The following is a 16,814-nucleotide window of genomic DNA, read 5'->3' as shown; positions in this document are numbered from 1 at the left end:
GGGGATGAAGACTGTGAGCCTGGGGAGGGACAGGGTCTGGGTCCAATCTGATTAGCTTGGATCTACTCCAGTGCTCTGAACAGTACCTGGTATATATTAAGCGCTTAACAAACACCAAAGAAAAAAATCTAGCCTCTCCCCAAGAGATGGTCTCCGGGAACCCGGGAAGAAAGAAAATATAACTACTGGTCCAGGGCGGAGCTCGGTCTCCTGACCAGAGGCAGGGGGCTGGATTGAATAATCAATCAATCGTATTTATTGAGCACTTACTGTGTGCAGAGCACTGTACTAAGCGCTTGGGAAGTACAAGTTGGCAACATATAGAGACGGTCCCTACCGAACAGTGGGCTCACAGTCTAAAAGGGGGAGACAGAGAACAAAACCAAACATACTAACAAAATAAAATAAATAGAATAGATATGTACAGGTAAAATAAATAAATAAATAAACAGCAATGATTTCCAGACACGCCGTACTAATTACCCATCCGCTGCCAAAATATATCTGGTGTTTTAGTATGTATGTAAAATAGGTAGATAGGTAGATAAATAGGATAGGATAGGATAGATAGATAGATAGATAGATAGATAGATAGATAGATAGATAGATAGAGATAGATAGATAGATAGATAGACAGGATAGATAGAATAGATAGATAGGATAGACAAATAGATTTAGATGATAGATAGATAATAGATGATAGATTCATTCATTCAGTCATTTTTATTGAGCGCTTACTGTGTGCAGAGCACTGTACTAAGCGCTTGGGAAGTACAAGTTGGCAACATATAGAGATGGTCTCTACCCAACAGCGGGAGATAGGACAGATAGGATAGGAGGGTCCGCCCAACTCATAATAATAATAATAATAACGATAACTGTGGTATTTGTTAAGAGCTTACTGTGTGCCAGGCACTGTACTGAGCGCTGGGGTGGATCAAGCCAATCAGATTGGACACAGTCCCTGTCATTCATTCATTCAGTCGTATTTACTGAGCACTTACTGTGTGCAGAGCACTGTACTAAGTGCTTGGGAAGTACAAGTTGGCAACATATAGAGACGGTCCCTACCCTACAGCGGGCTCACAGTCTAGAAGGGGGAGACAGACAACAAAACAAAACATGTAGACAGGTGTCAAAGTCGTCAGAACAAATAGAATTAAAGCTAAATGCACATAATTAACAAAATTAATGCAATAGTAAATATGTCCAAGTAAAATAGAGTAATAAATCCGTACAAATATATAATAATAATGGCATTTATTAAGCGCTGACTATTTGCAAAGCACTCTTCTAAGCGCTGGGGGGGATACAAGGTGATCAGGTTGTCCCATGGGGGGCTCACAATCTTAATCCCCATTTTACAGATGAGGTAACTGAGGCACAGAGAAGTTAAGCGACTTGCCCAAAGTCACACAGCCGATAAGTGGCGGAGCCAGGATTCAAACCCATGACCTCTGACTCCCAAGCCCGTGCTCTTTCCACTGAGCCACGCTGCTTCTCCTGAATATATACAAGTGCTTCATATACCTGAAGACAGCCAAGTCTTGTAGAAGCACATAGCCTAGTGGATCGGGGCTCCCATCCTTAATCCCCATTTGACAGATGAGGTCACTGAGGCCCAGAGAAGTGAAGTGACTTGCATAAGGTCACACAGCAGACAGGCGACGGAGCCGGAATCAGAACCCGCGGCCTTCTGAATCCCAGGCCCACGATGCCACAACGTGGCCCCGGGAACGCGTCTCTGACCCCACGTTTCCGTGAGGAATTACGGGCCGCTCTCTACGGAGGGAATCACCTTTGCCGGAGCGCTGCAATTCTCCGAGGGCTGATGGTAGATTCGGAAACCAGCCCACACCGGGAGACACACGTATGGGAGACTTAAGAAAAAAGCCGGACAGATTCTCGTTCCGTACTTTCCTGTGCGGATGAGAAAGAGAAGGGGAGAGAGGAGAGTCACCTGAGATGGTTGGATGAAATAACATCATCATCATCATCATCAATCGTATTTATTGAGCGCTTACTATGTGCAGAGCACTGTACTAAGTGCTTGGGAAGTACAAACTGGCAACATATAGAGACAGTCATTATCATCATCAATCGTATTTATTGAGCGCTTACTATGTGCAGAGCACTGGACTAAGCGCTTGGGAAGTACAAATTGGCAACATATAGAGACAGTCCCTACCCAACAGTGGGCTCACAGTCTAAAAGGGGGAGACAGAGAACAAAACCAAACATACTAACAAAATAAAATAAAATAAATTTATATTAAAAAAATAATTAAAATAAAATAAAATAAAATAACAATGATGATGGTACTTGCAAAGCGCTTACTATGTGCCGAGCACTGTTCTAAGCACTAGGGTAGACACAAGTTAAGCAGGTTTGACACAGTCCCTGTCTCCCATGGGGCTCACAGTCTTCATCCCCATTTTACAGATGAGGGGACTGAGGCCCAGAGAAGTGAAGTGACTCGTCCAAGGTCACACAGTTAACAGGTGGCAGAGCAGGGATTGTAACCCAGGGCCTTCTGACTTCCAAGCCACCGGGATTTCTATCCATTCAGCCAAGCTACCGGGATGGGGAGAGAGAAATCTTGGAGATCTTTCGCCCACCCTGGGATGCGTTGGACTGTGCCGGGTAACACCGTTTGCTTTTGGGAGTCTAAGGAAATCGCAACAGACTGGAAGCTTGTTGCGGGCAGGGGATGGGTCTGTTCTGTTTTTCTATTAGACTCTCCCAAGCACTCAGTACATTGCTCTGCACACTCCGGCCTCCTAAAGCCACACTAAAGCCTTGAAAGGCCAAGCCTCATTTCCGCCTCAATAATCGGGGGGCGGCAATTATGTGGTAGAGACAATTATGCAAGTAAATGTGATTTTTATTATGGTTGGGATTCCACCTCTGATCCGCAGGGGCAAAACCAACGTCCGTTTGGGGAAAGAGACAGAATTTCCATATATATTCCTATAAGATCGTTAAGGGCAGAGGACGTGACAGCTAATTCTGTTGGATTTTACTCTCCCAAATGCTCAACAGTGCTCTGCACATGGTAAGCGCTCAATAAATACCACTGATTGACTGACTCAGTGGCTTCCTTTTCAACCTAATCCAGGAGAAGCAGTGTGGCCCAGTGGCTAGAGCATGGGCCTGAGAATCAGAAGGCCCTGGGTTCTAATCCCGGCAGCACCACTGTCCGCTGTGTGACCTTGGGCACCTCGCTTCTCTGGGCCTCAACTGTCTCATCTGTAAATGGGGGTGAAGACTGCGAGCCCCACGGGGGACAGGGGCTGTGTCCAACCTGATTAGCTTGCATCTGCTCGAGCGCTTAGTACAGTGCCTGGTACATAGTAAGTGTTCAACAAATACCACAATTATTATTATTATTATTAATATTATGATTTTAAGGAGAAGCACCTTACCTACAATGTTCCCTGGGAGGAAAACAATGATGCTCATGAGAACTGATCCCACCCAATACAGGCCAACGGTTCGGTAATTTTCCCTGCAAAAGAAATTCATGGCTTAAATCCTCCGACATCACAAGAGAAGAGCCTCCCCAGGAATCCAGGGGCTTCCACTTCCCCTCAGATTAGTGATTCTACCACCAGGCCTGTACCGGGCAGACTGCGCTGGACGTCAAAGGTCCGCCGGCTTCCTTCCATGACTTAAGCGCTCAGTACAGTGTTTTGCACACAGTAAGCGCTCAATAAATGATAGAATGAATGAATGACTTGGTCATTTTTAGTTATCACGGACTGAGCGCTTCTGGAACAACTGAGAAGCAGCATGGCTTAGTGGCTAATCCCGGCTCTGCCACTCGCCTGCTGTGTGACCTTGGGCAAGTCACTGTGCTTCTCTGAACCTCAGTTTCCTCATCTGGATAGAGCCTGGGCCTGGGAATCAGAAGGACATGGATTTTCATCCCGGCTCCGGCACTCATCTGCCATGTGGCTTTGTGAATGAATGAATGACTGTTCCAGGCACTGTACTAAGCACTGGGGTGGATACTGCCCACTGTTGGGTAGGGACTGTCTCTATATGTTGCCAACTTGTACTTCCCAAGCGCTTAGTACAGTGCTCTGCACACAGGAAGCGCTCAATAAATACGATTGATGATGATGATGATACTAGCAAATCAGGTCCCACTCGGGGTCCACAGTCTTCATCCCCATTTTCCAGTTGAGGGAACTGAGGCCCAGAGAAGTGAAGTGACTTGCCCAAGGTCACCCAACAGACAAGTGTCGGAGCCAGGATTAGAACCCAGGTCTTTCTGACGCCCGGCCCCTGCTCTACCCATTAGGCCACGCTGCTTCTTTGGGCTATTGGCTGGTGGTCTGAGGGGAGGTGGCACAGACTGGTTAAACAAAAATCTAATCCTTCTCGGCGGGGCAGACTGATTTCTCTTAGCGCCGTCCCAAAGGGTGTGAGAACAAATCAAGGTCTCCTGGGTGACCTTGGACAAGTCACTTCACTACTCTGGGCCTCAGTCCCCTTATCTGCAAAATGGGGATGGAGACTGTGCACCCCATGTAGGGCAGGGATTGTGTCCAACCCGATTAGCATGCATCTACCCCTGCGCTTAGAACAGTGCTCGGCACACAGTGAGCGCTTAACCGATCCCATCATTATTATAATTATAAAGGTGGGGTGATCCCATCATTATTATAATCGTTATTATTAAAGGTGGGGTGGGGGGCTGAGGGAGGGAAGGGTGGTCTTACTCCCAGGCTATGGCTGCCACCATCACGAGGTACATCAGGTAGTGAGCCGAACCATCCCAGTAGCAGATCACATGCCCATACGCGGTGTTCAAATACGGCTCCCCCTTAGTGAAAACAGAAGAGAAAATTAGTCCACTTCATTCATTCACTCAATTGTATTCACTGTGAGCTTACTGTGTGCTTAATACACTGTACTAAGCGCTTGGGAAAGGACCCTATAACAACAGACTAATTCCTGCCCACAACCAGCTCAACACTCACTTTGGGAACTTCCCAGAGTGTCTCAGTGAATCAATAAATGGCTAGTGGAAAAAGCCCGGGCTTGGGAGTCCGAGGTCATGGGTTCGAATGCCGGCACCACCACTTGTCAGCTGTGTGACTTTGGGCAAGTCACTTCTCCGGGCCCCAGTTCCCTCATCTGTAAAATGGGGATTAAGACGGTGAGCCCCACGTGGGACAGGGACTGTGTCCCACCCGACTTGCTTGTATCCACCCCAGCGCTTAGTACAGTGCCTGGCACATAGTAAGCACTTAACAAATACTACAATTCTTATTACTAAGCTCCTGAGAGAGGATAATAAAAAAATATGCACGTGGCTGCTCAAAACAAGCTTACAGTCTAGACGGGGAGACAGACATGAACATAAAAACATAAATTACAGATATCATCATCATCAATCGTATTTATTGAGCGCTTACTATATGCAGAGCACTGTACTAAGCGCTTGGGAAGTACAAATTGGCAACATATACAAATTGGCAACAAAGATATGATCTTTCCGGTCCTGTCTGGAATTCATTTTTTTGGTTTTTTGTTTGTTTGCTTTTAAATGGCATTTGTTAAGCGCTCGCTATGTGCCAGGCACTGTAATAAGCGCTGGTTCGAGCTCTTGGATGTGTTCGCCCAAATCAACTTCAACCTGAGAAACGTTCACAGAAATATACTGTTTGCACGCTCTGTGGTGTTTTGCCACGTTTTGGCTTCTGCCTCCCCTATTTTAATTGTATCTGAAAAAAGGATTTTTAGATTACTTGAGATTTCGATCGGAGCCCTTACCTCTCTCAGATAATATGCCATGAATCCGTCAATAATCCCATCCTGTTCAAGTCCTATGATGAGGTTCACGACACTGGTGAATGCAAACACTGCATAAACTAGGGAAATAAAAGAAAAACAAGAGAAAACCTTTTCTGCATTACAAAGGAAGAGCTGAGAATGCAATACTGAAGAGATAAGAATTATCCACAAAACAAATGCATTCAGTAAAAGGGTTACCCTTAGTCAATCAATCAGTCCTATTCATTGAGAGCTTTTTGTGTGCAGAACACTGTACTAAGCGCTTGGGAGAGTACACTATAACGGACACATTCCCTGCCCACGATAAGCTTACAGTCTAGACGGGGAGAGATTGTTTGTATTTATTGAGCACTTACTGTGTGCAGAACACTGTACTAAGTACTTGGGAGAGGACAATATAACCGTATAAGACTCCTTCCCTGCCCACAACAAGTTTACGGGATTTATCAGCCAAGGCCAACCTCTTTTTTTATGGTATTTGTTAAGCCCTTACCATGTGTGAAGCGCTTAGTACAAGCGCTTAGTACAGTGCTCTGCACACCGTAAGCGCTCAATAAATACAATTGAATGAATGAATGAATGTGAAGCACTGTTCAAAGCGCTATAAGTGAATTAGGTTGGACACAATCCCTGTCCCACATGGGGTTCACAGGCTAAGTAGGAGGGAGAACAGGAGAACTGAGGCACAGAGAAGCAAGGCGGCCATTGGCAGAGTCACGATTAGAACCCAGAACCTCTGACTCCAAGCCCATGTTCTTTCCACTGGGCCTCGCTTTTTCTATTACCCATCAGCAGGTTAAAAACATTTTAAGGAAACTGCATTTTAATGGCCCAGATAATAATAATAATAATTGTGGTCTTCTAGACTGTGAACCTGCTGTTGGGTAGGGACCGTCTCTATGTGTTGCCGACTTGTACTTCCCAAGCGCTTAGTACAGTGCTCTGCACACAGTAAGCACTCAATAAATACGATTGAATGAATGAATCAATGGTATTTGTAATTTGTTAAGCATTTACTATGTGCCAGGCACTGTACTAAGTGCTGGGGTAGATGATAATACTAACGGGACTCCTTAAGCGCTTGCTATGTGCCAAGCACTGTTCTAAGCACTAGGGTAGATACAAGTTAATCAGGTTGGACACAGTCCCATGTCCCACACGGAGCTCACAGTCTTAATCCCCATTTTGCAGATGAGGTAACTGAGGCCCAGGGAACTGAAGTGACTTGCCCAAGGTCACGCAGCAGAAGTGGCGGAGCCGGGATTAGACTTCCGGATCCGTGCTCTATCCAATAAGCCACGCTGCTTCCAGCGTTTAGAACAGTGCTTGGCATTTAGTAAGCGCTTAACAAATACCATTATTATTAATGATGGCATTTATTAAGTGCTTACTATGTGCCAAGCACTGTTCTAAGCACTGGGAAGGTTACCAGGTGATCAGGTTGTCCCACGGGGGGCTCACAGTCTTCATCCCCATTTTACAGATGAGGGAACTGAGGTCCAGAGAAGTGAAGTGACTTACCCAAAGTCACACAGCTGACAATTGGCAGAGCCGGGATTTGAACCCATGACCTCTGCCTCCAAAGCCCGAGCTCTTTCCATTGAGCCATGCTGCTTCTCCAATTGTTATTCTCAAGTTACAAGGTAACTGAGTTGGACACAGTCCGGATCCCAGATGAGGTTACCAGTCCTAAATCCCCATTTTACAGATGAGGCAACTGAGGCCCAGAGAAGTGAAGTGACTTGTCCAAGGTCACACAATAGACAAGCGGCAGAGCTGGTGGTCAGACTCCCAGACCTCACAAGGCCAAACTGCTTCTCTGTTTTCAAGCATCTTATCTGTTGAGCAAAATAAAACCGAGGTTTTGTGGTGGGAGGGACCCATCCCATTTCCCCTGGGATCGTGGCCAGAGCAAGGTTTGGGTTTTTTTTAAGGTGTTTATTAAGCGCCGGGGCAGATAAAAGCTAGTCAGGTTGGATGCAGTCCCTGTCCCACATGGGCCTCACAGTCTTCATTCCCCTTTTATGGATGAAGTCACTGAGGCCCACAGGGAAGTGAAATGACCAGGCCCAGACCTGTAGCCATTAGGCCACGATGATAACTCACAGGTTACTAAAGATGAGAAGGGTTTGCCACGTGCGATTTTTTGACACAGTTCAACAATGAAGCGGGAGAGCTTCAAGTTAAGCTTGTGGGAAAACCAGATTTATGCCCCACGACTGTGTCTTTCATTCATTCATTCAATGGTATTTATCGAGCGCTTACTGTGTGCAGAGCACTGTACTAAGCGCTGGGGAAGTACAAGTTGGCAACGTATAGAGACGGTCCCTACCCAACACAGTCTAGAAGGGGGAGACAGACAACAAAACAAAACATATTAACAAAATAAAATAAATAGAATATGTACAAGTAAAATAAATAGAGTACTAAATCTGTACATACATATATACAGGTGCTGTGGGGAGGGGAAGGAGGTAAGGCGGGGGGGATGGGGAGGGGGAGAGGAAGGAGGGGGCTCAGTCTGGGAAGGCCTCCTGGAGGAGGTGAGCTCTCAGTAGGGCTTTGAAGGGAAAAATATAATAATAATAATAAATAATAATAATAATGGCATTTATTAAGCGCTTACTATGTGCAGAGCACTGTTCCAAGCGCTGGGGAGGTTACAGGGCGATCAGGTCGTCCAACGGGGTGGGGGTGGGGGCTCACAGTCTTCATCCCCATTTTATGGATATCCTGCCTGATCCTGAGGGGTTTATTGACAGCCACTGCCCGGGGCGGGGGCTGATTTCTTTTCACGCCCCTTTGCCAACCTGTCAGGGTGGGGAAGAGAGACGAATTGGGGGTGCAAAAAAGCCGGCTACATGTGCTGCATTAAACCCCCAGTATGGCTCAGGGGGGCCGGAATGGGCATTGGTGTGGAAGAAAACTTCACCGACTCTGCGTCCTTCATTCATTCAATCATATTTCTTAATAATTAACAATAATGATGGTATTTGTTAAGTGCTTATTATGTGCCAGACACCGTTCTAAGCACTGGGGTAGATACAAGTGAATCAGGTCAACTCAGTCCCTGTCCCACGTGGGGCTCACGTCTTCATCCCCCTTTTACAGATGAGGGAACTGAGGCACAGAGAAGTGAAGTGACTTCCCCAAGGCCACACAGCAGACACGTGGCAGAGCCAAGATTAGAGCCTTCTGACGCCCGGACCTGTGCTCTATCCACTAAGCCACACCGCTGCTTAGTGAACGCTTACTGTGTGCAAAGCACTATACTAAGCGCTTGGGAGAGGACAACAGAACAATGAACGGACACATTCCCTGCCCAAAAGAGTATGTCAGAGACAAGTTTATTACTACTAGCACTTGTTGCTTGTATCCACTCCAGCACTTAGTACTGTATATATGTATATATGTGTGTACATATTTATTACTCTATTTATTTATTTATTTATTTTATTTGTACATATCTATTCTATTTAATTTTGTTAGTATGTTTGGTTTTGTTCTCTCTCTCCCCCTTTTAGACTGTGAGCCCACTGTTGGGTAGGGACTGTCTCTATATGTTGCCAATTTGTACTTTCCAAGCGCTTAGTACAGTGCTCTGCACATAGTAAGCGCTCAATAAATACGATTGATGATGATGATGATGATAGTACAGTGCCGGGCGCGTAGTAAGCACTTAACAAATACCATCATTATCATGAGCGCTTCGTCTACCACCAGTAAGAAATGGTGGTTGACAGGCAGAGTTTTCATTATTAGTCAAGGCCAGCTCAACTTCAAGCCACACAGAATTTCTTTATATACAGTTCATACAGCTTCCTAGCTTCATAAGTGATCGAAGAGCACCATACAGTGCTCTGCACACAGTAAGCGCTCAATAAATACGACTGATGATTTATTTTATTAATGATGTGCATCTAGCTATAATTCTATTTCTTCTGATGGTTTTGACACCTGTCTCCATGTTTTGTTTCGTTGTCTGTCTCCCCCTTCTAGACTATGAGCCTGTTGTTGGGTAGGGACCGCCTCTATATGCTGCCGACTTGGACTTTCCAAGCGCTTAGTACAGTGCTCTGCACCCAGTAAGCGCTCAATAAATACGATGGAATGAATTTAAGATAAACAAGTGGTAAATTTCTGCTCAGCCCCGCCTGGTTGTCCTCATTATAGAAATCAGGTGGGCAGATATTGCTGATAAGCTGGCCAGGGGGTCTCGACCTTGCTGACTGTCTCTATATGTTGCCAATTTGTACTTCCCAAGCGCTTAGTACAGTGCTCTGCACATAGTAAGCGCTCAATAAATACGATTGATGATGATGATGATGATGATGAAGGAGGAACAGACTTCCATTTCAAGCTCCCCAATTAGGCAGAGGTCTGGACCGGGGAAACAAGAGGAGGAGAGGACGCGTGAGGTGTCCGCTTTGAGGAAATGGAGTCCAGGCCTAAAGACCAGTCAGGTCCATCCCTCGGTCTCTCACCACTCCTAGTGACTCTACTTACCCGAGTTATTCCCGTTCGCTTAAACAGGATGGTTGGGAGACGACCGAGCAGGCCTAGAGACGGAACAGCTCAGAGGGGACAGTCGGAAGAGAAGCTCTTAGTCGTCCTGAGGCGGGCAAGAGTGTGCATGCGCATTCTCGCTGACTGTATATATGTTTGTACATATTTATTGTTTGTACATATTTATTACTCTATTTATTTTACTTGTACATATCTATTCTATTTATTTTATTTTGTTAGTATGTTTGGTTTTGTTCTCTGTCTCCCCCTTTTAGACTGTGAGCCCACTGTCGGATAGGGACTGTCTCTATACGTTGCCAATTTGTACTTCCCAAGCGCTTAGTACAGTGCTCTGCACATAGTAAGCGCTCAATAAATACGATTGATGATGATGACGATGGGGCCCGGGCGCCTGGATGGGTTTGTTTATTTTTTTCCCTTTTTGTGGGTCGTTGTCCCGTTGCTCCCTCTGCACCCGAGGTTGGGGGCGAGCGGAGCCGGCCTTGGGGGAAGGGCGCATGGCGGGGGGAAAATGGTCCGTGGTGGAAACCTTGCACTTTCCAAGTGCTTAGTACAGTGCTCTGCGCACAGTAAGCGCTCAATAAATATGACTGAATGAATGAATACAGTGCCCGGCACATAGTAAGCACTTGTTGCTAACTTGTACTTCCCAAGCGCTTAGTACAGTGCTCTGCACACAGTAAGCGCTCAATAAATACGATTGACTGATTAACAAGTACCATCATTATTATTAAGAGGATGATGCAAGAACCACATCGCTGTGCGACCGCATTGGTTTGGCTCCAGAAATCCCAGGCCTGGGGCCCGAAGGAGAGCAGGAATATCAGCCATGCGGAGACCCAAAAGGTACACTTTCGCAGAAAAACAGTGGGAAAAAAAGCATTTCGGAAGGTTCGGGGGTTTGGCGGGGTGTTTATCTAGGAGAAATAATTCTATCTGTTGAGAAGTCTATAAGACTCTATGTTGGGGTGGGGAAGTCCCCAGCTTAGGAAAGGAAGGACATTTGTTTCAGTCATTCAATCGTATTTATTGAGCACTCACTGTGTGCAGAGCACTGGACTAAGTGCTTGGGAGAGGGCAAAACGACAATAAAAGACACACTCCCTGCCCACAATGAGCTTATGAAGTGGATAAGACTTCTAGACTGTGAGACCGCTGTTGGGTAGGGATCGTCTCTATACGTTGCCAACTTGTACTTCCCAAGCGCTTAGTACAGTGCTCTGCACACAGTAAGCGCTCAATAAATACGATTGATTGATTAACAAGTACCATCATTATTATTAAGAGGATGATGCAAGAACCACACCGCTGTGCTGGTTTGGCTCCAGAAATCCCAGGCCTGGGGCCCAAAGGAGAGCAGGAATATCAGCCATGCGGAGACCCAAAAGGTACACTTTTGCAGAAAAATGGTGGGAAAAAAAGCGTTTAGGAAGGTTCGGGGGTTTGGGGGGGTGTTTATCTAGGAGAAATAATACTATCTGTTGAGAAGTCTACAAGACTCTACGTTGGGGTGGGGAAGTCCCCAGCTTAGGAAAGGAAGGACATTTGTTTCAGTCATTTAATCGTATTTATTGAGCACTTACTGTGTGCAGAGCACTGGACTAAGTGCTTGAGAGAGGGCAATACGACAATAAAAGACACACTCCCTGCCCACAACGAGCTTATGAAGTGGATAAGACTCTTAGACTGTGAGCCCGCTGTTGGGTAGGGACCGTCTCTATATGTTGCCAATTTGTACTTCCCAAGAGCTTAGTACGGTGCTCTGCACACAGTAAGCGCTAAATAAATACGATTGAATGAATGAATGTCTTCAAAGAGAGACTGGGAAATTGTCCCTGAATGGTGGGCAAGCCCAGGAGCTGAGAAGCAGGACAGCCTAGTGGCTAGAGCCCGGGACTGGGAGTCAGAACGTTATGGGTTCTAATCCCGGCTCTGCCACTTGTCTGCTGTGTGACCTTGGGCAAGTCACTTCACTTCTCTGGGCCTCAGTTCCCTCAGCTGTAAAATGGGGATTGAGACTGTGAGCCCCACAAGCACAAGCCCTCTGTTGGGTAGGAACCGTTTCTTTATGTTGCCAACTTGTACTTCCCAAGCGCTTAGTACAGTGCTCTGCATACAGTAAGCGCTCAATAAATACGATTGATTGAATGAATGAATGAACAGGGACTGTGTCCAACCCGATTTGCTTGTATTCACCCCAGGACTTAGTACGGTACTTGGCACATAGTAAGTACTTAAACAAATATCGCTATTATTATTACACCATCTTTCAGCCCATCAGCACAGAAGGGCTTCGGAGGAGAAGCAGCGTGGTCTACTGGGTAGAGCACGGCCCTGGGTGTCAGAAGGTCATGGGTTCTAATCCCGGCTCTGCCACTTGTCAGCTGTGTGGCTTTGGGCAAATCACTTAACTTCTCTGTTCCCTCAACTGCAAAATAGGGGTGAGCCCCACGTGGGACAACCTGATCACCTTGCATCCCCCCCCCAAGCGTTTAGAACAGTGCTTGGCCCATAGTAAGCGCTTAACAAATGCCATCACTAAAAGACCCTGCTTTTAATCCCAGCTCCGCCCCTTGTCTGCCATGTGACCTTGGGCAAGTCAATTCACTTATCTGTGCCTCAGTTCCCTCATCTGTAAAATAGGGATTGGGACCAGGAACCCCACATGGGACAGGGACTGTGTCCCACCCGATTATCTTGTATCTACCCCAGCATTTAGTACAGCGCCCGGCACTGTAGGTGCTTACAAATCCCACAAGAAACAAAACAAAACTTTGGCAAACCCAAGAAGGAAACACTGCCCAAGTTCCAGCCACTCCGATACCCACCATAAAACAGGGGGTCTCTGGGGGGCTTCCTTTTGACGAGGAGGCGAGCCAACAGGGCCACCAAAAGCAGAACCAGAATTCCGACAGCTACAATCGTCCAGGGGCTGCAGAGAGAGAGACCAGACAGGGGTGGGTCTGTGAGCCTCCTTCTGCTAAGGGGGATGAGCCCCCTACCATAATAATGTGGTCTAGAGCTGGGGAGGAGACGGGAGTCGGCTGTTACCCTGTTATGGACGGGGAACGTGTCTGCTAATTCTGTTGGACTGTCCTCTCCCAAGCGCTCAGTACAGGGCTCTGCACAATAGTAAACTCTCAGTAAATACCATTGATTGTGATTGGGGAGGAGAAAGAATCAATCATTGGTATTTATTGAGCGCTTCCAATGTGCAGAGCACCGTATTAAGCGGTTGGGAGAGTCCAATACAACAGAATGAGCAGACACGTTCCCTGTCAAAAACGAGCTTACAGTCGGGGGGGTGGGCGGCAGACATTAATATAAATAAATAATGCAAAATATATAATTCAAAGAGACGTACTTAAGCGCTGTGGGGTTGGTAGTGGGGGCGAATATCAACTGTCCAAAGATCACAGACCCAAATGCATAGGCAACGCAGAAGGGACAGCGAGCTGGGGAAAAGAGGGCTTTAATCGGGGAAGGCCTCTTGGAGAAAGTGTGACCTTTATAAGGCTTTGAAGGTGGTCCAGTATCTATGGAGCGGGGAGGGAGAACCAGGATGCGAGTAGGATATGGGAAAGGGGCCGGCGCCGAGATAGACGAGATGGGGGCTAGAGAAGCGGAGTGTGTGGGCTATCACGTTAATCCGATCACTTATCCTATCCCGCTTTGATTACTGTATAAGCCTCCTTGCCCGGACTTTTGTCTCTCCCCACTCCAGTCCGTACTTCACTCTGCTGCCTGCATCGTTTTTCTACAAAAATGTTCAGGCTGTGTTTCCCCACTCCTCAAGACCCTCCAGCGGTTGCCCATCCATCTCCACATCGAACAGAAAACTCCTCACCTTCAGCTTTGAAGCCCTCAATCCCGTCACACCCTCCTTCTCTCCCTACTCTCCCACTCCAACCCAGCCCACATACTTCACTCCTCTAGTGCCAACCTTCCCACTGTGCCTCCATCTCATCTATTTCACCGTCGACCCCCCTCCCACATCCAGCCTCTGGCCTGGAACGCCCTCCCTCCTCACATCCCACAGACTCCCGCCCTTCAAAGACTCACTGAAGGCCCATCTCCTCCAGGAGGCCTTCCCTGACTAAGCCCTCCTTTCCTTTTCTCCCTCTATCTTCTGCGTCTCCCTCCCAGCCCCACAGCACTTATGTCCATATGCGTCATTTACTGATTTCTATTAATGTCTGTTCTCCCCCTCTAGACCGTAAGCTCGTTGTGGTCAGGGAATGTGTCTGTTTGTTGGTGCATTGTTCTCTCCCAAGCACTTGGTCCAGTGCTCTGCACACAGTAAGCACCAAATAAATACAACCGAATGAATGAATTTTGTACAGGAGCGTAGCTGGCAATGAGAGAAGGGAAGAGGATCTCCATATCAGACCCAGATTCACGGGTGTCAGGACCAGATTAGAGGATGTAGGAAGGGTAGGGGGAGAGGATTTAAGGAGAGAAAGTTTCTGTACTTCCTCATGAGCAAAGCTGTGTTTTTAGAAGGTGAGAGGGGGGTTCGTTCCTTCATTCCATCGTATTTGAGTGCTTACTGTGTGCAAAGCACTAAGAGCTTGGGAGAGCACAATAGGACAGCAAACAGGCATTCTCCCTACCCACAACGAGCTTCCAGTCTAGAGGGGGAGCTTCCAGTCTACAGTTCCAAAGTAATAATAATAATTAATAATAATTGTGGTATCTGTTAAGCACTTACTATGTGCCAAGCACTGTTCTAAGCACTAAGGGGGATGTAAGATTAGCAGGTTGTCCCACGTGGGGCTCACAATCTAATATCCATTTTACAGATGAGGGAACTGAGGCACAGAGAAGTTAAGTGACTTGCCCAAAGTCACACAGCTGACAAGTGGGTAGGGACTGTCTCTATATGTTGCCAACTTGTATTTCCCAAGCGCTTAGTACACTGCTCTGCACACAGTAAGCGCTCAATAAATACGATTGATGATGAAGTGGCGGAGCGGGATTAGAACCCATGACCCAAGTAGAGTCCTTGTCTTCAATTCCTCCCTTTCACTTCTCTTTAGATGCTAGAAAACGGAGAAGCAGTGTGGCCTCGCGGCTAGAGCCCGGGCCTGGGACTCAGACCACCTGGGTTCTAATCCCAGCCCTGCCACTTTCTGCTGTGTGACCTTGGGTAAGTCACTTCACTTCGTTGTACCTCAGGGATCTCATCTGTAAAATGGGGATTAAGACTGTGAGCCTTATGTGGGCCATGGACTGTGTCCAACATGATTAACCTGTAGCTATGCCAGCGCTTAGTACAGTGCCTGGCACATAGCGCTTAACAAATATCACTAAAAAACCCCACCATGAATTACTACTTTATTAACCAAACCCCAAAAAACATGAATTACTGAGGGGCTTTGTCATCCGAACCCCAAACTGAGTGGGCAGTCTGCTTAGAAAAGTTTAGAATGAAGTCGCCATGTTTTATCCTAACCAGAGTGCTACCTAAAATAGGATCTAGGTCAATGTTATAGTGTTTCATTAAACGAGATTAAACCTGCTCCCTCATCTTCAAAATTCTCCGAGTTCGAAAGAGGGAAAAATAAGGACGGTTCCCATTAGACATCTTTTTCACTGCATGGTATCCCCAGGGTAGGCGAAGCCAAAAATAGAAAATGAGCCACAACAAAGGTCAGGAAGAGACTGCATCTGAAGAGCAAGAGACGGTGGGAATTCTTCCGATGAAGCTGTTCAAACGTGCGACGTACGATGAGGTTAGAGGCAGCAGGGCCTAGTGGAAAGAGCTTGGGCTTGGGAGGCAGAGGACCTGGGTTCTAATCCCGGCTCCGTCACTTATCTGCTGTGTGACCTGGGGCAAGTTGCCTCACTTCTCTGTGCCTTAGTTACCTCATCTGTGAAATGGGGTAGAGAAGCAGCGTGGCTCAGGGGAAAGAGCATGGGCTTGGGCATCAGAGGTTATGGTTTCTAATCCCGGCTCCGCCACTTATCGGCTGTGTGGCTTTGGACAAGTCACTTAACTTCTCTGTGCCTTAGTTACCTCATCTGTATAATGGGGATTAAGATTGTGAGCCCACATGGGACAACCTGATCACCTTGTATCCCCCCAGTGCTTAGAACAGTGCTTGCACATAGTAAGTGCTTAAATACCATCATTATTATTATTATTATTCTCTGGGTCTCGGTACAGTGCCTCACACAAAGTAAGCGCTTACCAAATACCACAATTGTTATCATTATTACTATTAGCTTGTATCTATCACAGTGCTTAGTATAGTGCCTGACATTCATTCATTCATTCAATCAATTGTATTTACTGAGCGCTTATTGTGTGCAGAACACTGTAGTAAGCTCTTGGGAGAGTACATAACATCAACAAACAGACACATTCCCTGTCCACAACGAGCTTAGAGTCTAGAGGCAGGAGACAGACATTAACAGAAATAAATAAATTACCAATATGGACATAAGTGCTGTGGGGCTGGTACGGGAAGATGAGAAAA

The 16,814-nt window shown here is 46.6% G+C and overlaps 1 protein-coding gene across 3 annotated transcripts in view; it reads right to left on the bottom strand.

Annotated features, from left to right (window-relative positions):
* The window catches only part of TM6SF1 (transmembrane 6 superfamily member 1), a 46,326-nt gene that overhangs the window by 14,749 nt on the left and 14,763 nt on the right, over window positions 1-16,814 (bottom strand). For 2 of the 3 annotated variants that reach the window (XM_038767298.1, XM_038767299.1), the window contains exons 2-6: window positions 13,161-13,264; window positions 5,785-5,882; window positions 4,728-4,831; window positions 3,426-3,508; window positions 1,799-1,920 (exon numbers count right to left, since the gene is read on the bottom strand). In XM_038767298.1, the coding sequence (XP_038623226.1) occupies window positions 1,799-1,920; window positions 3,426-3,508; window positions 4,728-4,831; window positions 5,785-5,882; window positions 13,161-13,264 (511 nt within the window). The remainder of the gene's footprint in view (window positions 1-1,798; window positions 1,921-3,425; window positions 3,509-4,727; window positions 4,832-5,784; window positions 5,883-13,160; window positions 13,265-16,814) is intronic. The other variant, XM_038767300.1, reaches the window with a different exon arrangement.

This window comes from Tachyglossus aculeatus, chromosome 26 (assembly GCF_015852505.1).
Source record: "Tachyglossus aculeatus isolate mTacAcu1 chromosome 26, mTacAcu1.pri, whole genome shotgun sequence".
In the NCBI taxonomy this organism is placed as follows: domain Eukaryota; kingdom Metazoa; phylum Chordata; class Mammalia; order Monotremata; family Tachyglossidae; genus Tachyglossus; species Tachyglossus aculeatus.
The sequence above is the reverse complement of the archived record's forward strand: the minus strand, read 5'-3'. Positions and strand labels throughout refer to the sequence as shown.